The 16651-nt window shown below is 46.8% G+C and overlaps 1 protein-coding gene across 3 annotated transcripts in view; it reads right to left on the bottom strand.

Moving 5' to 3' along the window:
- IL1RAP (interleukin 1 receptor accessory protein) overlaps nt 1-16651 on the bottom strand; it is a 46428-nt gene that overhangs the window by 13225 nt on the left and 16552 nt on the right. For all 3 annotated transcript variants that reach the window (XM_079315060.1, XM_079315058.1, XM_079315059.1), the window contains exons 3-8: nt 6704-6989; nt 5764-5956; nt 3888-4053; nt 2888-2959; nt 1609-1738; nt 541-689 (exon numbers count right to left, since the gene is read on the bottom strand). In XM_079315060.1, coding sequence (XP_079171186.1) covers nt 541-689; nt 1609-1738; nt 2888-2959; nt 3888-4053; nt 5764-5956; nt 6704-6989 — 996 coding nt within the window. The remainder of the gene's footprint in view (nt 1-540; nt 690-1608; nt 1739-2887; nt 2960-3887; nt 4054-5763; nt 5957-6703; nt 6990-16651) is intronic.

Below are 16651 nucleotides of genomic sequence, written 5' to 3'. Positions count from 1 at the left end.
CAAGAACCAAATCTTTGGTGAAAAAAAGATGTAGGAAAAACCCACACAGAATAGAGCTGAATCAGTCTACACCATCCATGCTGAGGTAGCTGTACCTAGACTGCAGCACTGTGACAGCAAGGAGTAAAACCAGAGAGCGTTGTGGTGTGACTGTCTCACTCCCTGAGCAATGCCAGCGGGTGCAGACTGGCTTCTGGAGGATGCCAACTGTGTCATGCAAAACCCTCACACAACCAAATAACCTGAAATGATTTCAAGCAGCCTGTCCCCTCAGCTCTGCTTCAGCTGTGGCACACAGATGGGGTAAAGACAACAGATCTGTCCTTTCTTTTCCCAGGAACTCGCCCACGGAAGGGCCCTTTGCTCCCTGCCTCCCAGGAGTGGTGCAGTATGACAGCAGTGCCTACACAACAGACAGTGTTAGGCAGAAAGGCCTGATGGAATTCTTTACTCCTTCACTGTTTTGCAGGGCAAGGCTGAAGGCAGCAGCAAGAGCCCCCAGCAGCCCTCCCTGCTGAGCCCTGCCCTGCAGCTCCGCACCTTTCACCCGCACCACGGCCTGGCTGCGCCCCTCGCCTCTGCCGTTCCTGGCAAAGCAGCTGTAATTCCTCTTCAGCTCCTCTGCCGTGGCTTTTGCAACTGTTAGAGTCCTTATCACAGTTTTGTCTTCAAAATCTCTAGGAATTTCACTGTAGGAGAAAAATTAGAGCATTACACACATGAAAGTGCAGCAAGTTTTTAATGACAGGTATTCCTTTCCCTGATATAAACTCTTCCTTTAAAAAGGCCAAAACACATAACTTGATATTTACAAATCAATATACACTTCAGATTGTAATACAGCTACAGCTATTCCTTTATCTGATTTTCCTTAATATTTATTTTAGCACTCGTAATTTCCTCTTTGCAGCTGTGCCACATTGCCTTGTAGAAGAAATGGAAGTTCTTGCCTATAAACAAGAAGATCTCATGAACTCAAGATTCAGAGCTCATATCACATTCTCTATGCAGTCCTGGATGAGTCACTTTGCCTCTCTCTGCCTGAACTGACCGTCCGAAAAATGAGGATACAGTATTTCCTTTTGCCTTTCCTTTTTCTACATTGGTTTACAAATCAGCTGGGGCAGTGACTGCCTTCCACTTGTAATTCAGTATCCAGCAAATGGGACTTTGATCCTCATTTGGGTTCTTTATGTGATTGAATCTCTATTCTTTCTAATCAATACTATGTATGATATTGCATTTTTGTTTTCAGCCTCTGTTTTTCTGAAACATTTTTATCCTCTATGCCATTTTTGGAACACTCCTCTAAATAGGATTGTCTGCCCCTGTTTATAAGTCCCACAAGAGCAGCAGCTGTTGGTATCACTACCAGGATCTGAACAAATGATGATGGGTTAACAAAGCCCCCTCAAATCCATTATCTGTAAGATATGACACTGTCCAGGTCTGGAGGCCTCCTCCTCAGAGGTCCTGGTGCTCACCACAGCATGGTGCAGACACAGGGGCTTCTGATTAACAGGGTGACTCCACTAGCACTGTCACATGCCTGTACCCACATAGGGCCCAGGCGATTGGATAGAAATGAAGGTTCACTTTACATGTTACCTTTGTGTGACTTTTATTTTGGGGTCTGTGATGTCATCTGTGTTTCTCCCATCTATGGTCCACCACACCTCAGTCCGGGAGTCCTTCAGGAATGTGAAGAAAACCTCACAGGGCAGGATAAGGTCCTCACCTGCACAGAAAGAACCATCATCTCCTAGGAGAAAAGGAATTGCAGTGCAGGAACAGCACCACCCTTACTTCAGTGCTTTCCAAAATCCTACCAGCCTGAGCTCTGCCTCCCTTTGGAAAGGAATGAGGCCAACATCTATTTTCTGACAAAAACTGTAATAACAGCTTAATATCTCTTGACATGATAATTTGTGACAGACAGATAAACGGAAAAAAATGTCCTGCCTTCTCAAATGTGTTACAAATTCCTGGACTGCAGCAAGTGACCCACCCAAAGGGACATGCTCCATGCCAACCACTTCCATGGAAAGCTGGGCAGTGCTAATCGATCCCACTGCACAGGGGACAAATGCCATAAAGTGAAGGATCAAGCTCCAAAAAAGCATTTTGGTTTAGAAACATTTCTTCAGGAATTTGACTTCTGCTGAAGATCAGACTTGGGAGTGTGAATATCTTGGTGATCAGCTTGTAAGTGATTTTATCTTACAGAGGACTGTGGATGAAATGTGACCTTCCGAGCCAAAAGAGCTGTTCTTTAAAGTGAAGACTCTGGTGCTAATCATCATCATTGCCACCACATTTATTACAGCAATGTAATGGGACACAATCCATTTGATATAGAGAATTTCTCCAAAAAGCTATTAGTCAAAACTGAGGGTGTGGGGGAAGGGGTGAGGAGAAGGGTGTGGCACTCCATTACCCAGTGCTGCGAGGTCAGCAGAAGGAGAGCTGTCATTAATTAGGAAGTCATTAGCCAAAAAAATAGAGAGATGAGTAAGAATTGGCTAGAAGGCTGAAGCCACTCTAGGGGTGAATGAGGGAGGATGGAAGCAAACCACAGCCAGGGCCAAGACAAGATCCTACAGGAATTCTCCTAAGCAGCTGAGTGTCCCCATTTCATCTGCAGCTCCAGTTCTGTATCTCCATGCCTGAGTATCTGTCCTTAGTTGTGCTCGCAAAAAAAATCAACTTTTAAAGCTGTGCTGTCCTATTCTAGCATCAAGAACTGGCATCCCACACTGTGTACCATGCAGCCCATGGCAGCCTGTGTGCTCTGCAGGGGAAAGCACCAGGGATGCAAAGGAAGGGGAGAGCTTTGGGCCTGGCTGGGTCTCCCTTCCCACTGGCAGCTGTGAGTGTTGGACTTTACCTGCTTCCAGCTCATACACAACTTTCTCATTTGGAGAGGTGAACTGTGGTGGCAAGGCCTTGTTTGGAGATCCTGTAGGAGACAAGAGAGAGCCCCCAGGGGGACCCACACTTCATAAAAACCTGGAATTCTTTCAGACTCACTCCCAATGCCCTCGCACCACACTGCACATTCCCCAATCTAACTTGGGATGCATTCCTGCTGCAGAGTTCCTGCACACACTAATCTATTCCTAGTCCCCAAACTCAGGGCCAGATCCAGATTTTGGGGCTCCCCCCAGGTTTAGGTAAGCTGGTTTGGGCCTCTCACATCAGAAGAGCTTCTTATCACCCATATGGTGCATAACCTGCACCAGCTTCTTTTTACCACTGCTTCTAAAAACAAAATACAAGCATCATTTCATGTCACAAATATTTATTTCAACCCTTAAAACAGCTGTTTCCATAGAACTCAGATTGTATCCTACAGTTTGCTAGGTTTTTTAACTCTACAATTCCCTGGCAGGTAGGCTGAACTTCTGTGCCTGGGATGGATGTGTCCAAGCAGGGAGTACCTGGAGCTCTGCCTGGCTGATTAGCAGTCTCAACCCAACACAGATGGCTTTAGATTACAGGAAGATCAAGAGAAGCTGGCTATGGAGTGACAATCCCACAAACAGTGACTAGCAAAGGGCACAGGAGACGAGCAGGAGTGCCAAGGTTATGCATTCACATGCCAGCAGAGGGTACCCCTGGCCAGGTCATGGGCTGAACCTCACCAGCCTGAGCCTGGCCACTCTCTGTGTTTGGGGCATTTGACAAGGTGGTGGAAGATACCTCTACTGCAATGAGTTCTGGGCAGTCACACAAGTCTGATCCCAGCAAGAAAAAATACACCAGATCAGTTGGGTAATGCAAAGTGAATACAGCCACAAATGAATCTTACAACAAACCCTTCCAGCTGTTTTTACCACATCTGCAGCTACCCACATGCATTTTACACATTTTGAAGCCATTCTTACCCACCACCTTCATCTTTACGGTTCTGGTGAGATTATAGGTCCTCCCGTGGTCCTTGAAGGTCACAATGCAAGTGTAATTCCCTTTATACGCACTGCGGACAATGCCAATGACCAGCCTGGGCCCCTGGGGGTACCGCTCATAGAAGCCATCCACTGAGATGCAGTTCTGGAGTCAGGCACAAAAATGATCAAGTTTTGGATTCAAAAGTACAGATATTGATTTAAATGCTACTGCACTACTACAAAGATCTGATTTTAAACTATTAATATGACACTTGGGATCACTATGTAGGTCAGAGGTAAATGCCATGAACTCTGAGCATGTAGGAGTATAGACTATGTTCACCTTGAAAAGGAAGTGATGAAGTAGGTCCCCTAATAGCTTTATCCCACTTTAAACACAGACAATTTTATAAAGGAGAGATCTCTGATCCAGAAGTACCTTGGCAATCAAAATGAGCACCTCAGCAGAGTGAAGAATAAAAGTAAAAAGTGATAAGAAGAAAACAATGACGTATTCACAAATGACTACTCAGACTAAAGGACATGTACCCCATTGATGTCCATCTTTTGGGACTAATCAAGCTCTCCTGGCTGACTTCAGCTGAGGATGAGGCCCCAGAATCTGCAAACAGCAAATGAGAATCTGTAGTACGTAAACCTTAATAACTCCTCTCTTTCTGTCAGGCAAGGCAGGAAAACTGCCAAAATACCAAGCTGGAGATCCCTTTTCAGAAAGAGGTTATGCAGATAACATCTTGATTGTCATAAAACCCAAAGATGTGCACATTTTCTAAGAGATTATTTTTGAATGGTACATTTCCAAATCAGATACATCCTAATGGGGTAGTATAAGACAGGGGTCATATACCATTTTTAATGATTTTTATTAGGCATGGGATGACTTGCTGCCTGAAAAATTACTTCCAAGGGGCTTTTTGTTTCATTCTACTAATTGATTGCCGAGATGTGAATTTCAATGAACGATACAAGTAAAGCATTTAAACTACTGGAGTGAAGCAGCTCCTCTTGATACAAGAGGAAGTTTTTCCTGAAGGGTTTTAGAGGTGGGGTTTTCTTCTGGGTCTTTTATTTTTTTTTAAATCAGCAGATTCATTTGTTGACAACTTTCTTATTATTAAATTCACTTATACAACATCTTCTATCTAGAAATACAAAAGCACTTTATAGGTTGTTATTAAAGAATTTATTCCCATAACTTTCAGACTTTACATCCCCTGAGACTTCTTATTCTCTACTGACTAGAAGCATCCATCTAGAGAGAAAGAGTGAAATCAAATTTAGTAAAATTGAGCAGTAATTCTGTAGGCAAGAGCTTGAGGATGGCTGGAGACAGTCTAATAAACAGAAAAGTATGGAGGGTGGGGTAGAGATGTCTCAGTCTTCAGAAAAGAGGTTTGCTGAAAATAGGATACCCATTGTCCTCACAGAGCCTGATGTACAACATTACTTCCTGACCTCAGAGGATTTTGGAAAGGATGCAATTAACAGGTGGGTTTTTTAAAGAAGAGGGAATTTGAATGACAGTTCCCTTTACAGGGAAGTGAGAAGCTCACACACAGCAGGTCAGGCACTCTGCCCATAACTGAACTGAGCCACCTAAATCCCTCCTAGGAGGATTTTTCACTTGTGCATGCTGGTCAAAAAAGCTTCAGTGTTAGCTCTCAATTCCTTTCCAAGAGCAGTTTTACCCTTGAACTCAATGGAAGCAGAGCTCTTAAAATTAGTAGAGCTTCATTAACAACATTGTCACTGGGGAGACTCTGAAATGCAGTTCCATGACTGTCATGCCAACCACTGCTTTTTCTCACACACACCACTACATCCTCCTGCTGCCCAAGCAAATCCTTCTTACCAGGTACCACTTGACAGTTGGTGTCACACTGGCAGGATAAAACCCATCAATATCTGGACATGTGATCTTCTGATTGGTGTGCTCCAAGTAGAACATCTCCTCAGTGGGCTTTATGGAATGGCTCACACAAGAGTGCTGGTCTTTTGGAACAATCTCCAAGGGAAAAGCAACTTTGCTGCAGTAGGTTGTGTTCCTAAGGGTGGACATGAACAGGGCTGATTAGCTGAAACTTGTTTACTCCTACAGCAGTGGAGTGGAATGAAATAAAAATTACATCTGCAATAAGAAGCACCATAGCGCTGATGAGGTATGCACAGACTTAGTTGACTCATTTATAAATGGGAAAGAAAACCCCACCAGAGGTGGCCACACAAGCTCACAAAAGCCTATAAAGATGACTAACAAGCAACATCCACTCCCCTGCTGCTAAAGCAGATCATAAGGTCAAAGTCACGGACAAAAGACAACATGAGGAAGATCAGAAAGAGCTCTTGTGTACAGCAGATGCTATGTTCATTTTGCACCAGTTAGAGACACTTTTAATTTCCTAGAAATCTGAATCTCATGAATCTTTGCCAAATTAGCGTGCAGTCAAAACATTACCCCTGCATCTGAAGCTATTTTTGCTCTGGAAATGCAGATCACTTCTTAATGGTGAGCGCCTGTGGATTTTGCCATGGGCTCTGCAATAATATTTTCACGGACACTTGCAGCAAGGAGAGACACACTCATTAGTGTCTGCAAGGCTCCAAGCATTATTGCCATGTAAATTGGCTCAGCACTGAGCAGTCTTATAATTGTAACATTCTTTTCCCATTAATGCTTATGTAAATGGTCGTCTCCCCACAAAAAGATCTGGTGCTAACAGCATCATTTCCCCACCTCCACGGAAATCCTTTGATTGCACTGACACCTACAGAAACTGCAGCACACAACCTACCTGAGCATGCAGGTGTAATTCCCAGTGTCATTGAGAAGAGCAGGCCAGAACCAAAGGGTGTCTTTATCCTTACTGATGTGATTGTCTGGGAGTCGATAATTAATGGGCTCCTCCAGGTCCCGGTCCTGGGCGATCCTGTACCAGATCAGGGTCAGGCCAGCAGAATGGGCTGTGCTATAGTTGTACTTCAAGAAGGTCTCAAAAAGTGGGCATTTGATCTTGGCAGGCTCCCCATCATAAATCTGGATCTGCTTCATGGTGTCCACGCCCCAGTCATCGCAGCGTTCTGCAGCCAGGAAGAACAAGGTGCCTTAGGCTTGCAAGTCTGCAGGAGGAGAACAGTTCTGCCCATGCTCCCCACAGCCCTTGCTCCTGCCCCCACTAAAATCAGAGGCAAAACCATAACGTTCTCAATGAAAGCACACCGGGCTTTCATAAAACAGAGCAAGAACATTGTGTTCATTTCTAGAGAACCTGGAAACTTCTGTTTTCATTTGTACACCTCCTACGTTCCTGCCAAGCTATTTATCTCTCATCAGGACACTAGAATAGGATATTCCTGCATAAAACTAGGCTTCCTAGGGCTCCAAGAAAATTTACCACAAGAGTCTTATGTGGGAAGATAAAATTTGGATGACAGTAATGCCAGAGGTGTTTGTGCTTCCATACACAACGATAGGGAAGATGGAAACAGATGTTCTGAAAGAGGAGGGAAAAAAAAAGAACTCAGACATCAACCCTCCCTTAGAGCAGTGGGTCACTTTCCCTGCCAGAAGAAGCTGGACTAGGGGCTCTGGAAGTGAGGACTGTCTTTCCTGTGATGGATTCATGTGCACACACAATGAGTACAAGCAGTAACAAGTGATACAGAGAGACTGTTGATAGTGAAGTTTAGAACTGGAGGCTGGGGGGCAGAAGGACAGTATGGAGGAGGTAGCAGTGGGTTCTCTTGCATTCCCAGGCAGTGCCCAGGTGCAAACCCCAAGCACAGTTCAACAACAGGCAATGGCTGAGTGTGGCTTGCAGCAGACTTGGACTGACAGAAACCAGCCAGCATGACAAAAAGCTGTATAGAGCTTCTTTTCTTTAATTACTTTTTTAAAAAATATTCCTGTCATTATCAGTTTCATGACAGTCCAAACCCATTTCTCTTCCGAGAGCTCTTCCCCACTCCATTCCTCCTACCCATGAGGATGCCCAGGCAGGCTGGGACTCAGTGCAAGCCAAGCTCAGTACCAGGGTGTCAGCAAACCTGAGAGCAACCTGAGAGCAACCTGAGAGCAACCTGAGAGCAACCTGCCCTGTCAGAGCCAACTGAGGCACACGGAGCTGCTGTCACTGCACCTCCTGTCTCCCCACACTGACGAGGCAGAGCACAGCATGGCACACTTCCCAGTGCCTCTCCTGGAGCTGCTGGGAGGCATTTGCTAGGGCAGCCTGACGTCTGAGAACCCAAAATGAGTCAAACAGGAGAGGGGTGTGCTGCCTGCAGCAGTCCTTGTGAGCAGTGTCTCAGCATATCACACACAGGCTCACCAGAGACGACACTGCAAAGCCTCTCCCATTTGCAGATATTAGAAGAAGTCAGACTGCGAGGAGAAACAGAATACAATATGCTCTTTGAGCCAAATTCTTCTGAATTCTTCTGAACTGACTTCACATACCCAAAGCAGTGTTTCTGGCATTTATTCTTCCCTAAATAGACAGTGGGATGTAGCTTGCCCCCAAATTCATACTTAATGAAAAAAAGCAGAGATAAACCTTTGAGAAGACAGGCCTGCAGCATTTAGAGGCAGTGATGCTAACTCCTATGGCTCAGCAGTGGTTAGTCATGGGCAGGAGAATCTGGGCCAGTAAGAATAGAAATGTTTTCTGGCGGGTTTACACATAACTGTAAATGCAAGCTGCACTGCTCCTCCTGCAGTATGCCAAACACCCATATGACAGAGTGCTACTTCTGCAGGAAGAGAATGAATTGGGCTAGGAAAAGACAGTGAAGCTACCCAGAACACAAGCATTTGTTCACAGGAACACCAAACCCAAATATCTTGAGAGTGCTCACCATCTAAAAACACACAGATCTTTCAAAAGTGCACAGCATCACACACCATGGCTGCTACCACAGGCAGTGCCAAGGCTCATTTTCAAAGACCAAACCATGCTGGAAGCCTCACACCATGGGAAGGAGCATAATGACCCATCACCACCATGATTAGGGCAAACTGGAACCAGCAGGCTGCTTTATGCTGGTGGGGCCATGAACTAGGCATGGTCAGGTGTCCCTAGAGTGGTGATGAAGACAAATGAGCCTGCAGAGACTGCCTGCTAACTGCAGGATAAAGCATGGCCTGTTACTCATGGAGACAGGGCATTTTTTTCTGTAAAGAAAGGCTTCCCTTCTGAAAGGAGCAGATCTAGAGCTGTAAATCAGGGTGCCCAGGTTCTCTTCCCAGCACCTGACTTGTGTCTCCTCTTGGGCAGCATAAAGGCAAATCATCCTTATTACTTCAAATGGCAGGACTGGGGAGAGAGGAAACTATATAAAACATTACTGTACTGAAATTCTTCGAGTCAAGATCAATGAAATTTGCAATCATGAGCAGCTCTTGCATTTTGCAACAGCCCATAAATCAGCACTGTAAAACTACTTACCCGTTCAACCTGAATGAGTTATTGAAAATAAATACAACCATTTTCTTTTTTTTCTTCCTACATTTCTCTAAAACAATGCCCAGTCCTTGCCTTCTTGGCTTGGGAAGAGGGGACTGTTACTGTTTTGCTGTCAGAGCTGTACTTGGAGGTTTTGTCTCAAGGTTGGCCTGGCTTCAGGGACTCTGTCACAGCAAACAGGTGGTGCTAAGGCTCCCCAGGTGTGCCCTGCCCTGGGGTGCTGCAAGCTCTGAGCTGAACCCAGATACAGCACAGAGCTGCTGGTGATGAGCAGCTACACCCAGAGCACAGGGGTAAATTGAGATGCCAGGCTGTGCCTCCCTCCCAGGCAAGGACTCCAGGCTGCCAGGGCAAAGCCACCCAGCATGACTCCGTGCTCAGAAGTGCTGCCATCACTCAGAGCAGAGATGGGGAACACCACAGGCTGCAGTCCCTAGCATATAAAACACCAAGGACAGAAACTGGTGCTTCCCTCCTCCCTGTGCCATGCTGACAGTTACACTGCTATTTCTACATTTTGGGGTGTTTTACTCCCAAGACAGCCAGGCTCTGCCTGATAGAATGTGTGAGAACTGCAGGGCACCCCTCACACACACACACCTTTGTGAAACTCCTCCTCAGCTGTGACAGTGCTCTTCTCCCTGTGACAACAGCAACCTTTGTGGTGGCACTTCTGCAGCAGAGCCCAGCAGATGGGGCAACATATGCACACACATCCATTAAGTAAAGGGGATACTTACATTATTATTGCTATAACTTTATTTGTATCCAACAGCTCCCCACACTATTTTGTGCTCCTTCCACTATTTTAAGCTCTATTGGCTATTCAGAGCCTACTTGCTGCTAACATCAGCATGCAGCTGCTTGTGTGTCAGTTTCCTCACCACTATCTTTCAAGCTCAGTCAGGGAGAAGGAAGCAGAGGAAGCCAGGTGAATGGAGGAGCAGTGCTGTGAGCACAGGAGGCACCAGCTGTGGCCAGCAGCAGGCATGGGTGCATCTCCCATTGATGCCAGTGCCAGGAGCACCCACTCTCCCCACTGTGTCTGCATTCTCCCTTCTCCACCCTGCACCCCCTGCTCCCTGGCAGTGTTCTCTGCTCAGCACTATCCCATCTGACCACACAACAGGGTAGAGGGAGAGAAGCAGGGAACACAACAAATGAGAAGCTCTGCCCTTAACTGGGAGAAGAGGCACAAACCAAAACACACTGAGAGGGGTGGGAATGACACAGAAGTTGGGTTAGACCCAGCCAAGATCAGCTGGCTCTCACCATTTGCTCTCACTACTTCTCAGCAGTGATGGTGGCCACGGAACACCTAAAAACTGGTTGTAGCTGAATGCTCCCTTGGAGGCTCAGCCTAGAAGCTGTGCCAACTCTGCAGAAATTTATAATCTCCCTTTCAGTGGAAATGCATCCAAAGAGGCCTCTCATAACCTCACTGCCTTCCTCCCACAGCCTCTCCAGTAGAGCAAGGAGGAGAAGTGGTCCTGGCACAAACCTCCCACACAGCCCAACCCCATCCACGTAGTTGTGTTGTGATGGCACTGCTGACATGGTCTTACACTTCTCCCAAGTCTCATCATATTCATCCTGTGCTGCCACTGAGCTGTGGTGCCCCCACAGAAGCTTCTCATCTGGATGCTGCACTCTAGGATGGAGTCTCTCTCTCCCCAGGTGCTTTTATCATTTGAATAAGTAGGATAGCTGAGAAAAAAAAAAAGGGAAAGGACTTTCTGTTGCAGAATGGCTCAGTTTTGAAAAGCATTTGTACACTGTGGTCGATTACCTTTAGACCCTGAATGCCTAACTTGAACAGGTGTGAAAACCTGCCTCTGCCAAAGTCATGAAAAACAAGCTGATTGCATAAACTGTTGACTTCAGGGGAAGCAGCCAAAGCAAGACATCCAAGAAATGATGATTCTGTAATGGAGCCCAGAGCTTCTGACTCTGAATCGCCTTATCTCATCAAGCACAGCCTGTAACATGGGTAGTCTTTATTTGTGTCTCTTAGAACTCCTCCACAGTGAGCTCTCTGACTTCACTCTCTATCTGTGCATAAAGCTGTTTACTGCATGTGGCAGAGTATTTTGGTTACCTCCAGCAACTGGGCCAAAAAAAAAAACTAAAAGAAAAAATTTATATTCAGATTTCTCTAGCAAGCTTGACATATTTTTCTGGAGGCTTTCTTTAAATTTGAGATCAAAATGATAAAGGTAGGGGCATGAACTGCTTCCCTGAAGGAGAAGAAGAGCAAACAGCTACTTTCCATCTGACTTCATTGAGAAAATTTTTGTGTGAAGCAAAGCACATCAGCATAGGAAGAGGAGAGGTACAGGAAATGGAACACCCCATTACAAAATGCAACATAGGACAGGCAGATGAAAAGGGGGTTTATCTGATCAGCATCACTGCTGAACTGTGCTTAAGCTGGCAGGGGCTCTTGTGTGCCTGGGACACCACACTGGGACTTGACAAGGTCCAGGCTAAACTCCTGGCTCTACCAACAGGCTTGCTCAGCTAAACCCATGCAGGCCAGTTACTGCATTTAGCCAGGTGCTCTGCTCCCTGCTTCAAAATACAGTCATCAATTCTTGCCTGTCCATCCCAGAGATGTCTGCATTACAAAGATGCTGCAGCAGTTGTCCTGGGGCAAGGATGGGAACTGAACAGATGCAGCAGGCAGTGAAATGCTCTACAAGGGTCCAAGAGTCCAGCAGAGTCACCTGGGTGCCCCAAAACGTCAGGCAGTGAGAGCACACCTCTGTGGCTGCCAGAGGGACATGACAGCTCCTGCTGCCCTGCTGGATGCACACAGAGCAGCAGAAGTGACTGTTCAATACCCTGTCAGCAACACCCAAGAGCAGCTGCTCCTCCACTCACTCCTGCACTTCAGCACAGAGAGGTCACACCATGAGCCTGCACAGAGCTCACCCTTCACAACCCATTTCCTCAGCTGACAAGAAGCAGATGTGAGGTTTCATCTCCTCAGTGGGCACAGCTCTGGTTGGTGTGGAGGGAGGCTGGCAGCTGCACCCAGGTCAGCTCTGCTCTGGGTTTATCTCCATCCACTCCAGGGCTGGCACCTTTCAACACCCTCAGTGTCAAATGACTTCATACCCCCAAGTGCCATCAACTTCTACAACCACAGTAGCTCACAGATGGGTATGGATGGTTACAAAATCACATCCTAAATTAGGACAGCAAGAACTGAGATTGGAAGAGTAGGAGGAAGTCAGGAAATCCCAGGAGATGATGGTGGGGGAGGGATTTAGTCTCTTTAGAAAACAATAATGCAGTTTAATCTATTTTCCTTTTGACTTTACACACTAAAATAAGCTTCTCAGCTTCTGGGGCTGTCACAAATCATAAAGAAAATAAGGCCACTGAAAACCCATCACTAGAATAAGAGCCATATAGTAATAATCCTGAGGAGCTGCACAGGGCTTTCCATCTTCAAAGTGTTTTACAGACAGTAATTTATTAATCTGCAGATTTCTCCTGGCCAAAAGTAACTGTTCTGCCTCTCTGCTAAGCATGAGAGACACACAGTGCAGTTCAACACTCAGGAGAGAGAGTGCAGACACTGGCTCTGACCTCTGAAGCCAGACCTCTGTTTCTTTCTCACTGCAGCCAGAACTTCACTGCTCCAGCCACCACCTGAACCCAGAAACACTGGTGACATCTGGCACTTTGGAGCCAACTTCAGAGCAGACAAAACCAAAGTAGCTGAAAGCCTCTGATATGGGGGAGTGTCAATAGACACGTTCACAATCCAGCAAGGAACAGCAAAGCCTGAAATAAAGCTCCCAGGAGAGAAGCTCCTGGCTGCCTTCCAGCCAAAGCCTGCCATGCTGGGGCATCATTCTGGCCCAGTCCTGGGCTCATCCCTCCACACAGCCTGTCTGATAGCCCCCAAAGGAGCTACAGAGGCAGTTTCTCTGCAAACATGATGACTGCCCCTCCAAAGGGCTATTTATGCCCAGCAGGTACCTGCTCACACTACATGAGTCTGTTAGATAATCAGCATGAGGCTGCTCCTCCTCTCCTGGCAGCAATATTCTTCTGCTGTTGCAATTCCCTAAGAAAATACTCCCAACCATGGTCATCTCCCCTGCCCACACCCTGCAAAAGCTCAGAGCTCTTGGAGGGTGAGAGAGCAGCCTGACTAGCAGAGAGAAAAAAAATGGAACAAGAAGCAAAATTACAGCAACATCTTATAAATAAGTCAGTATCTAACACTGGCCAGCTTTGTTCAGAAATAGGAAGATAACATTATGTTGTATTCATACTGGCTGTTGTGTTCTTTGTCCGACTGGTTTTTAATCTCTTTTAAGCCAGTGTATATTTATATGACTTCAGTAGTGCCAAAGAAACTACTGTACAACCAGACCCAGGTCCATCAGTTTTTGTTATCCTTCCCTGGCTATCAGAACAGCTCGGTTCATTCAGCATCCTACAACATGAGCTCCATCTTAAGGATGGCTTAGCCAGGCAAGGAAAGCAGAAGACCTTGAATACCACTGCAAGCCTGACCCAAAGGTCACTGGTGAGGAATTCAAACCCATTCCTTGCAGATCATGTATATTCTCAAGACTAGGAAAAGATCTGCCCACACATCCAGCGGGAGTGAATACAAGACTCAGGCACCAATTCAGTCCCAGGCTCTACATCTTTTACTCTACACTACTCAGATCACATTTCTTCCCTCATACAGCTTGCACCTCCCTTTCAGCAACTCATTTTGTTTCAGCACCAGCTTCCATATGCAGCAGAAACAGCAGAGCCCAGAGAACAGATGTTTAGAGCCACAGTGCTGTAGGCAAAATCTGGAGGGGAAATAAAGCTTGTGGGTTTGTCTCTCTAGTAGGAAGCAGGCTGAAACATAATGCTAAAGCTTTCTGACACTGCCAGAGAGACTGACAGCCACAGTGGCTTAACTGGATGGAAAGGCCACTTGCAGACAGAGCAGTGCTGGCATTTTAGAGCTGAAATTTACCAAGTGTTGGTTCCTCACCTCCTCCTTAAGCTCACAGAGCTTGGAACTCAGCACATCTGGTACTCCTGGCTTAGGCAGCCCCTGGTCAGTACTACTGACCAGATTCCCACTGCTCCACTGGGAAGAACGGCAGAGGCAGGAAAGGTGACAGCAAACCACAAGAAGACTCCTGTCCCTGCCTCCAGCCTTCCTCAGTCCAGCTGGGCTGGAGAGAGAGAGCTGGTCCCAACAATGCAGCACTACATGACTTAGTAGTCAAAGCACAGAAAAGGACTCAGCTGAAATGACAAATCCCTACCAAGTCACACGTGTTAAACATCCCAGGAGCTGGGTTCCCCAGAGAGAGCCACCTGTCTCCATGGCCCAACTTGATGGTAGGTGACCACCAGGGCAGCTGTAGACTGTGCACAGCCCTTCTGCATTCACTCCAGATAAGCTCAGCTCTGCTCCCCCCACCTACATGCCCTGCTTCAAGAAGGAAAAGCAAGCCCAAATGCTGTAACATTTCCAGAACAAGGCCAGCCTCCCATACTGCTCTGTATTTATGACTTTGCAAGGGTGAAATGAGCTCCAGTCTCCTTTTGGTGCCAGTCCCAGGAAACCCTGCAGAGAAACAGAGGGCTGCACAGACGGCTGCCCCTCCATCCAAGTACAAACAGCCATCCAAGCCCATCATGAATAACAAAGGACATTCTGACAGCCCAAACCGGTTTATGAAGTCCATGGCACAAAAAGGAAGCTTTGAACTGAAGACTGTGTCTGACACCCACAGACCTGCAGGAAATTAAATGCATACACTGCAGTGGATTTGCAGGAGAATGTATTTTAACTGATCATGTGTCTCATGTATCACCCAGGGTTCTGACCACCCTGTCCAGCAAATCTCTGCTGGAGGAGAAATATTTAAAAAGTACTAAATGCCCTACAGAAATGCATAGAGTGTTCTGGTTCTGCCAGATGAATTGGCACGAGCCTGTGTGACCCAAATGCCAGGGTGCTCATTTCACCTGACTGAAATCAGCCTCTTCCCAGCCGACTGCGTCAGCTTTTAGAGCCGCTGTAACATTTCCTGGGCAATCCTGATTCAATTGCACCTACCTCCCATTTCTGCAAAAGCCCAAGATGACTGCACGTGGGGTGTTGTAATGCTGCCTCAGCAGGAGGAGGATGTTGCGTTGGTGGAGAGCAGAACAGCTCGTCCAGAAGCACAAGCAAAGCAGGGATTTTCCCAGCGAGCAGCTGAGCTCCATGGCACTGGGTCCCTCCTTCCCAGGCACTCCTGCTACCTAGGGCTGAGTGGAGGAGACCTGGGCTGTGTATCTTTCTCCTTTGCTCCCCACTTCCACCCAGCCCCTGTTAGCCAGGATGGGATATCCCTCACCAAAGATCACAGCCTATTCTGAGTGCCTGCAGCCCTTGGGCAGCCCAAGGAGAAAAACCTCCCACACTTCAGCCTCTGTGATGAACACTGCACTGAGATGAACCTTGCTGAAGTGCACGTTGTGAATCTGGCCCACAATAACTCAGTGTGGTCCAAGAGAGAATGACAGAAGAGCTGTTCATCTGCTCGGGGAATATCGTAACTGCTTGTTTGCCAGCATTGCAGAGGGACAAGGGTTCATGGTGGGGCTTGTCAAACCCCTTGCACAGCCCTTATTTCTGAACATTTCCCCCCATAAAACCAGCTGCTGTTCTTTCCTCCCTCCCTCTTTCCACTTGCCTCCTGCAAATCATGCTGTCTCCTTCCACCCCCAAATAGGAAGTCCGGAGCCGAGACATGCACAATCTGCCTCTTCACAAGAGCTGGGCTGAACGAGTGCCAGAGGAGCTGAGAGCATGACAACATATTTCCTGTCAGGAAAGTGACTCAGTGAGACGGGTATCAGAGCTCCTCTTACTCTAGAAGTTCCCCTCTCCCCTTGCATTGCTGAGACATGAGTCAGAACCGGAGAGCTGAATCTCAGTCCCCTCTGGATCCAACCAGGGATAGCAGAGCTCAGGTTCAAGCCGAGGTCTTTCCTGCAAAATCATGGGCTGGGCCCTGGATTCACCCCTCACAGAAGGGCAATAATGATACCAACCAAGGGGGTAGCTTGAGTTTGCAAAGCACTTTTTGCTCACGGTGATGTTGTTATTTGCTAATGCACCTGCTCGCACCACACTGGTTGTCTCTACAGAGAGCATTGTAAAACACTTCCCAGAACTGACATTATGTTCATGCATTTTACTGAAGTATTTTACATACAACTGTCATTGGATGCTGCTGGGAATCAGGGAAA

This window comes from Erithacus rubecula (assembly GCF_903797595.1).
Source record: "Erithacus rubecula genome assembly, chromosome: 11".
Taxonomy (NCBI): domain Eukaryota; kingdom Metazoa; phylum Chordata; class Aves; order Passeriformes; family Muscicapidae; genus Erithacus; species Erithacus rubecula.
The sequence above is the reverse complement of the archived record's forward strand: the minus strand, read 5'-3'. Positions and strand labels throughout refer to the sequence as shown.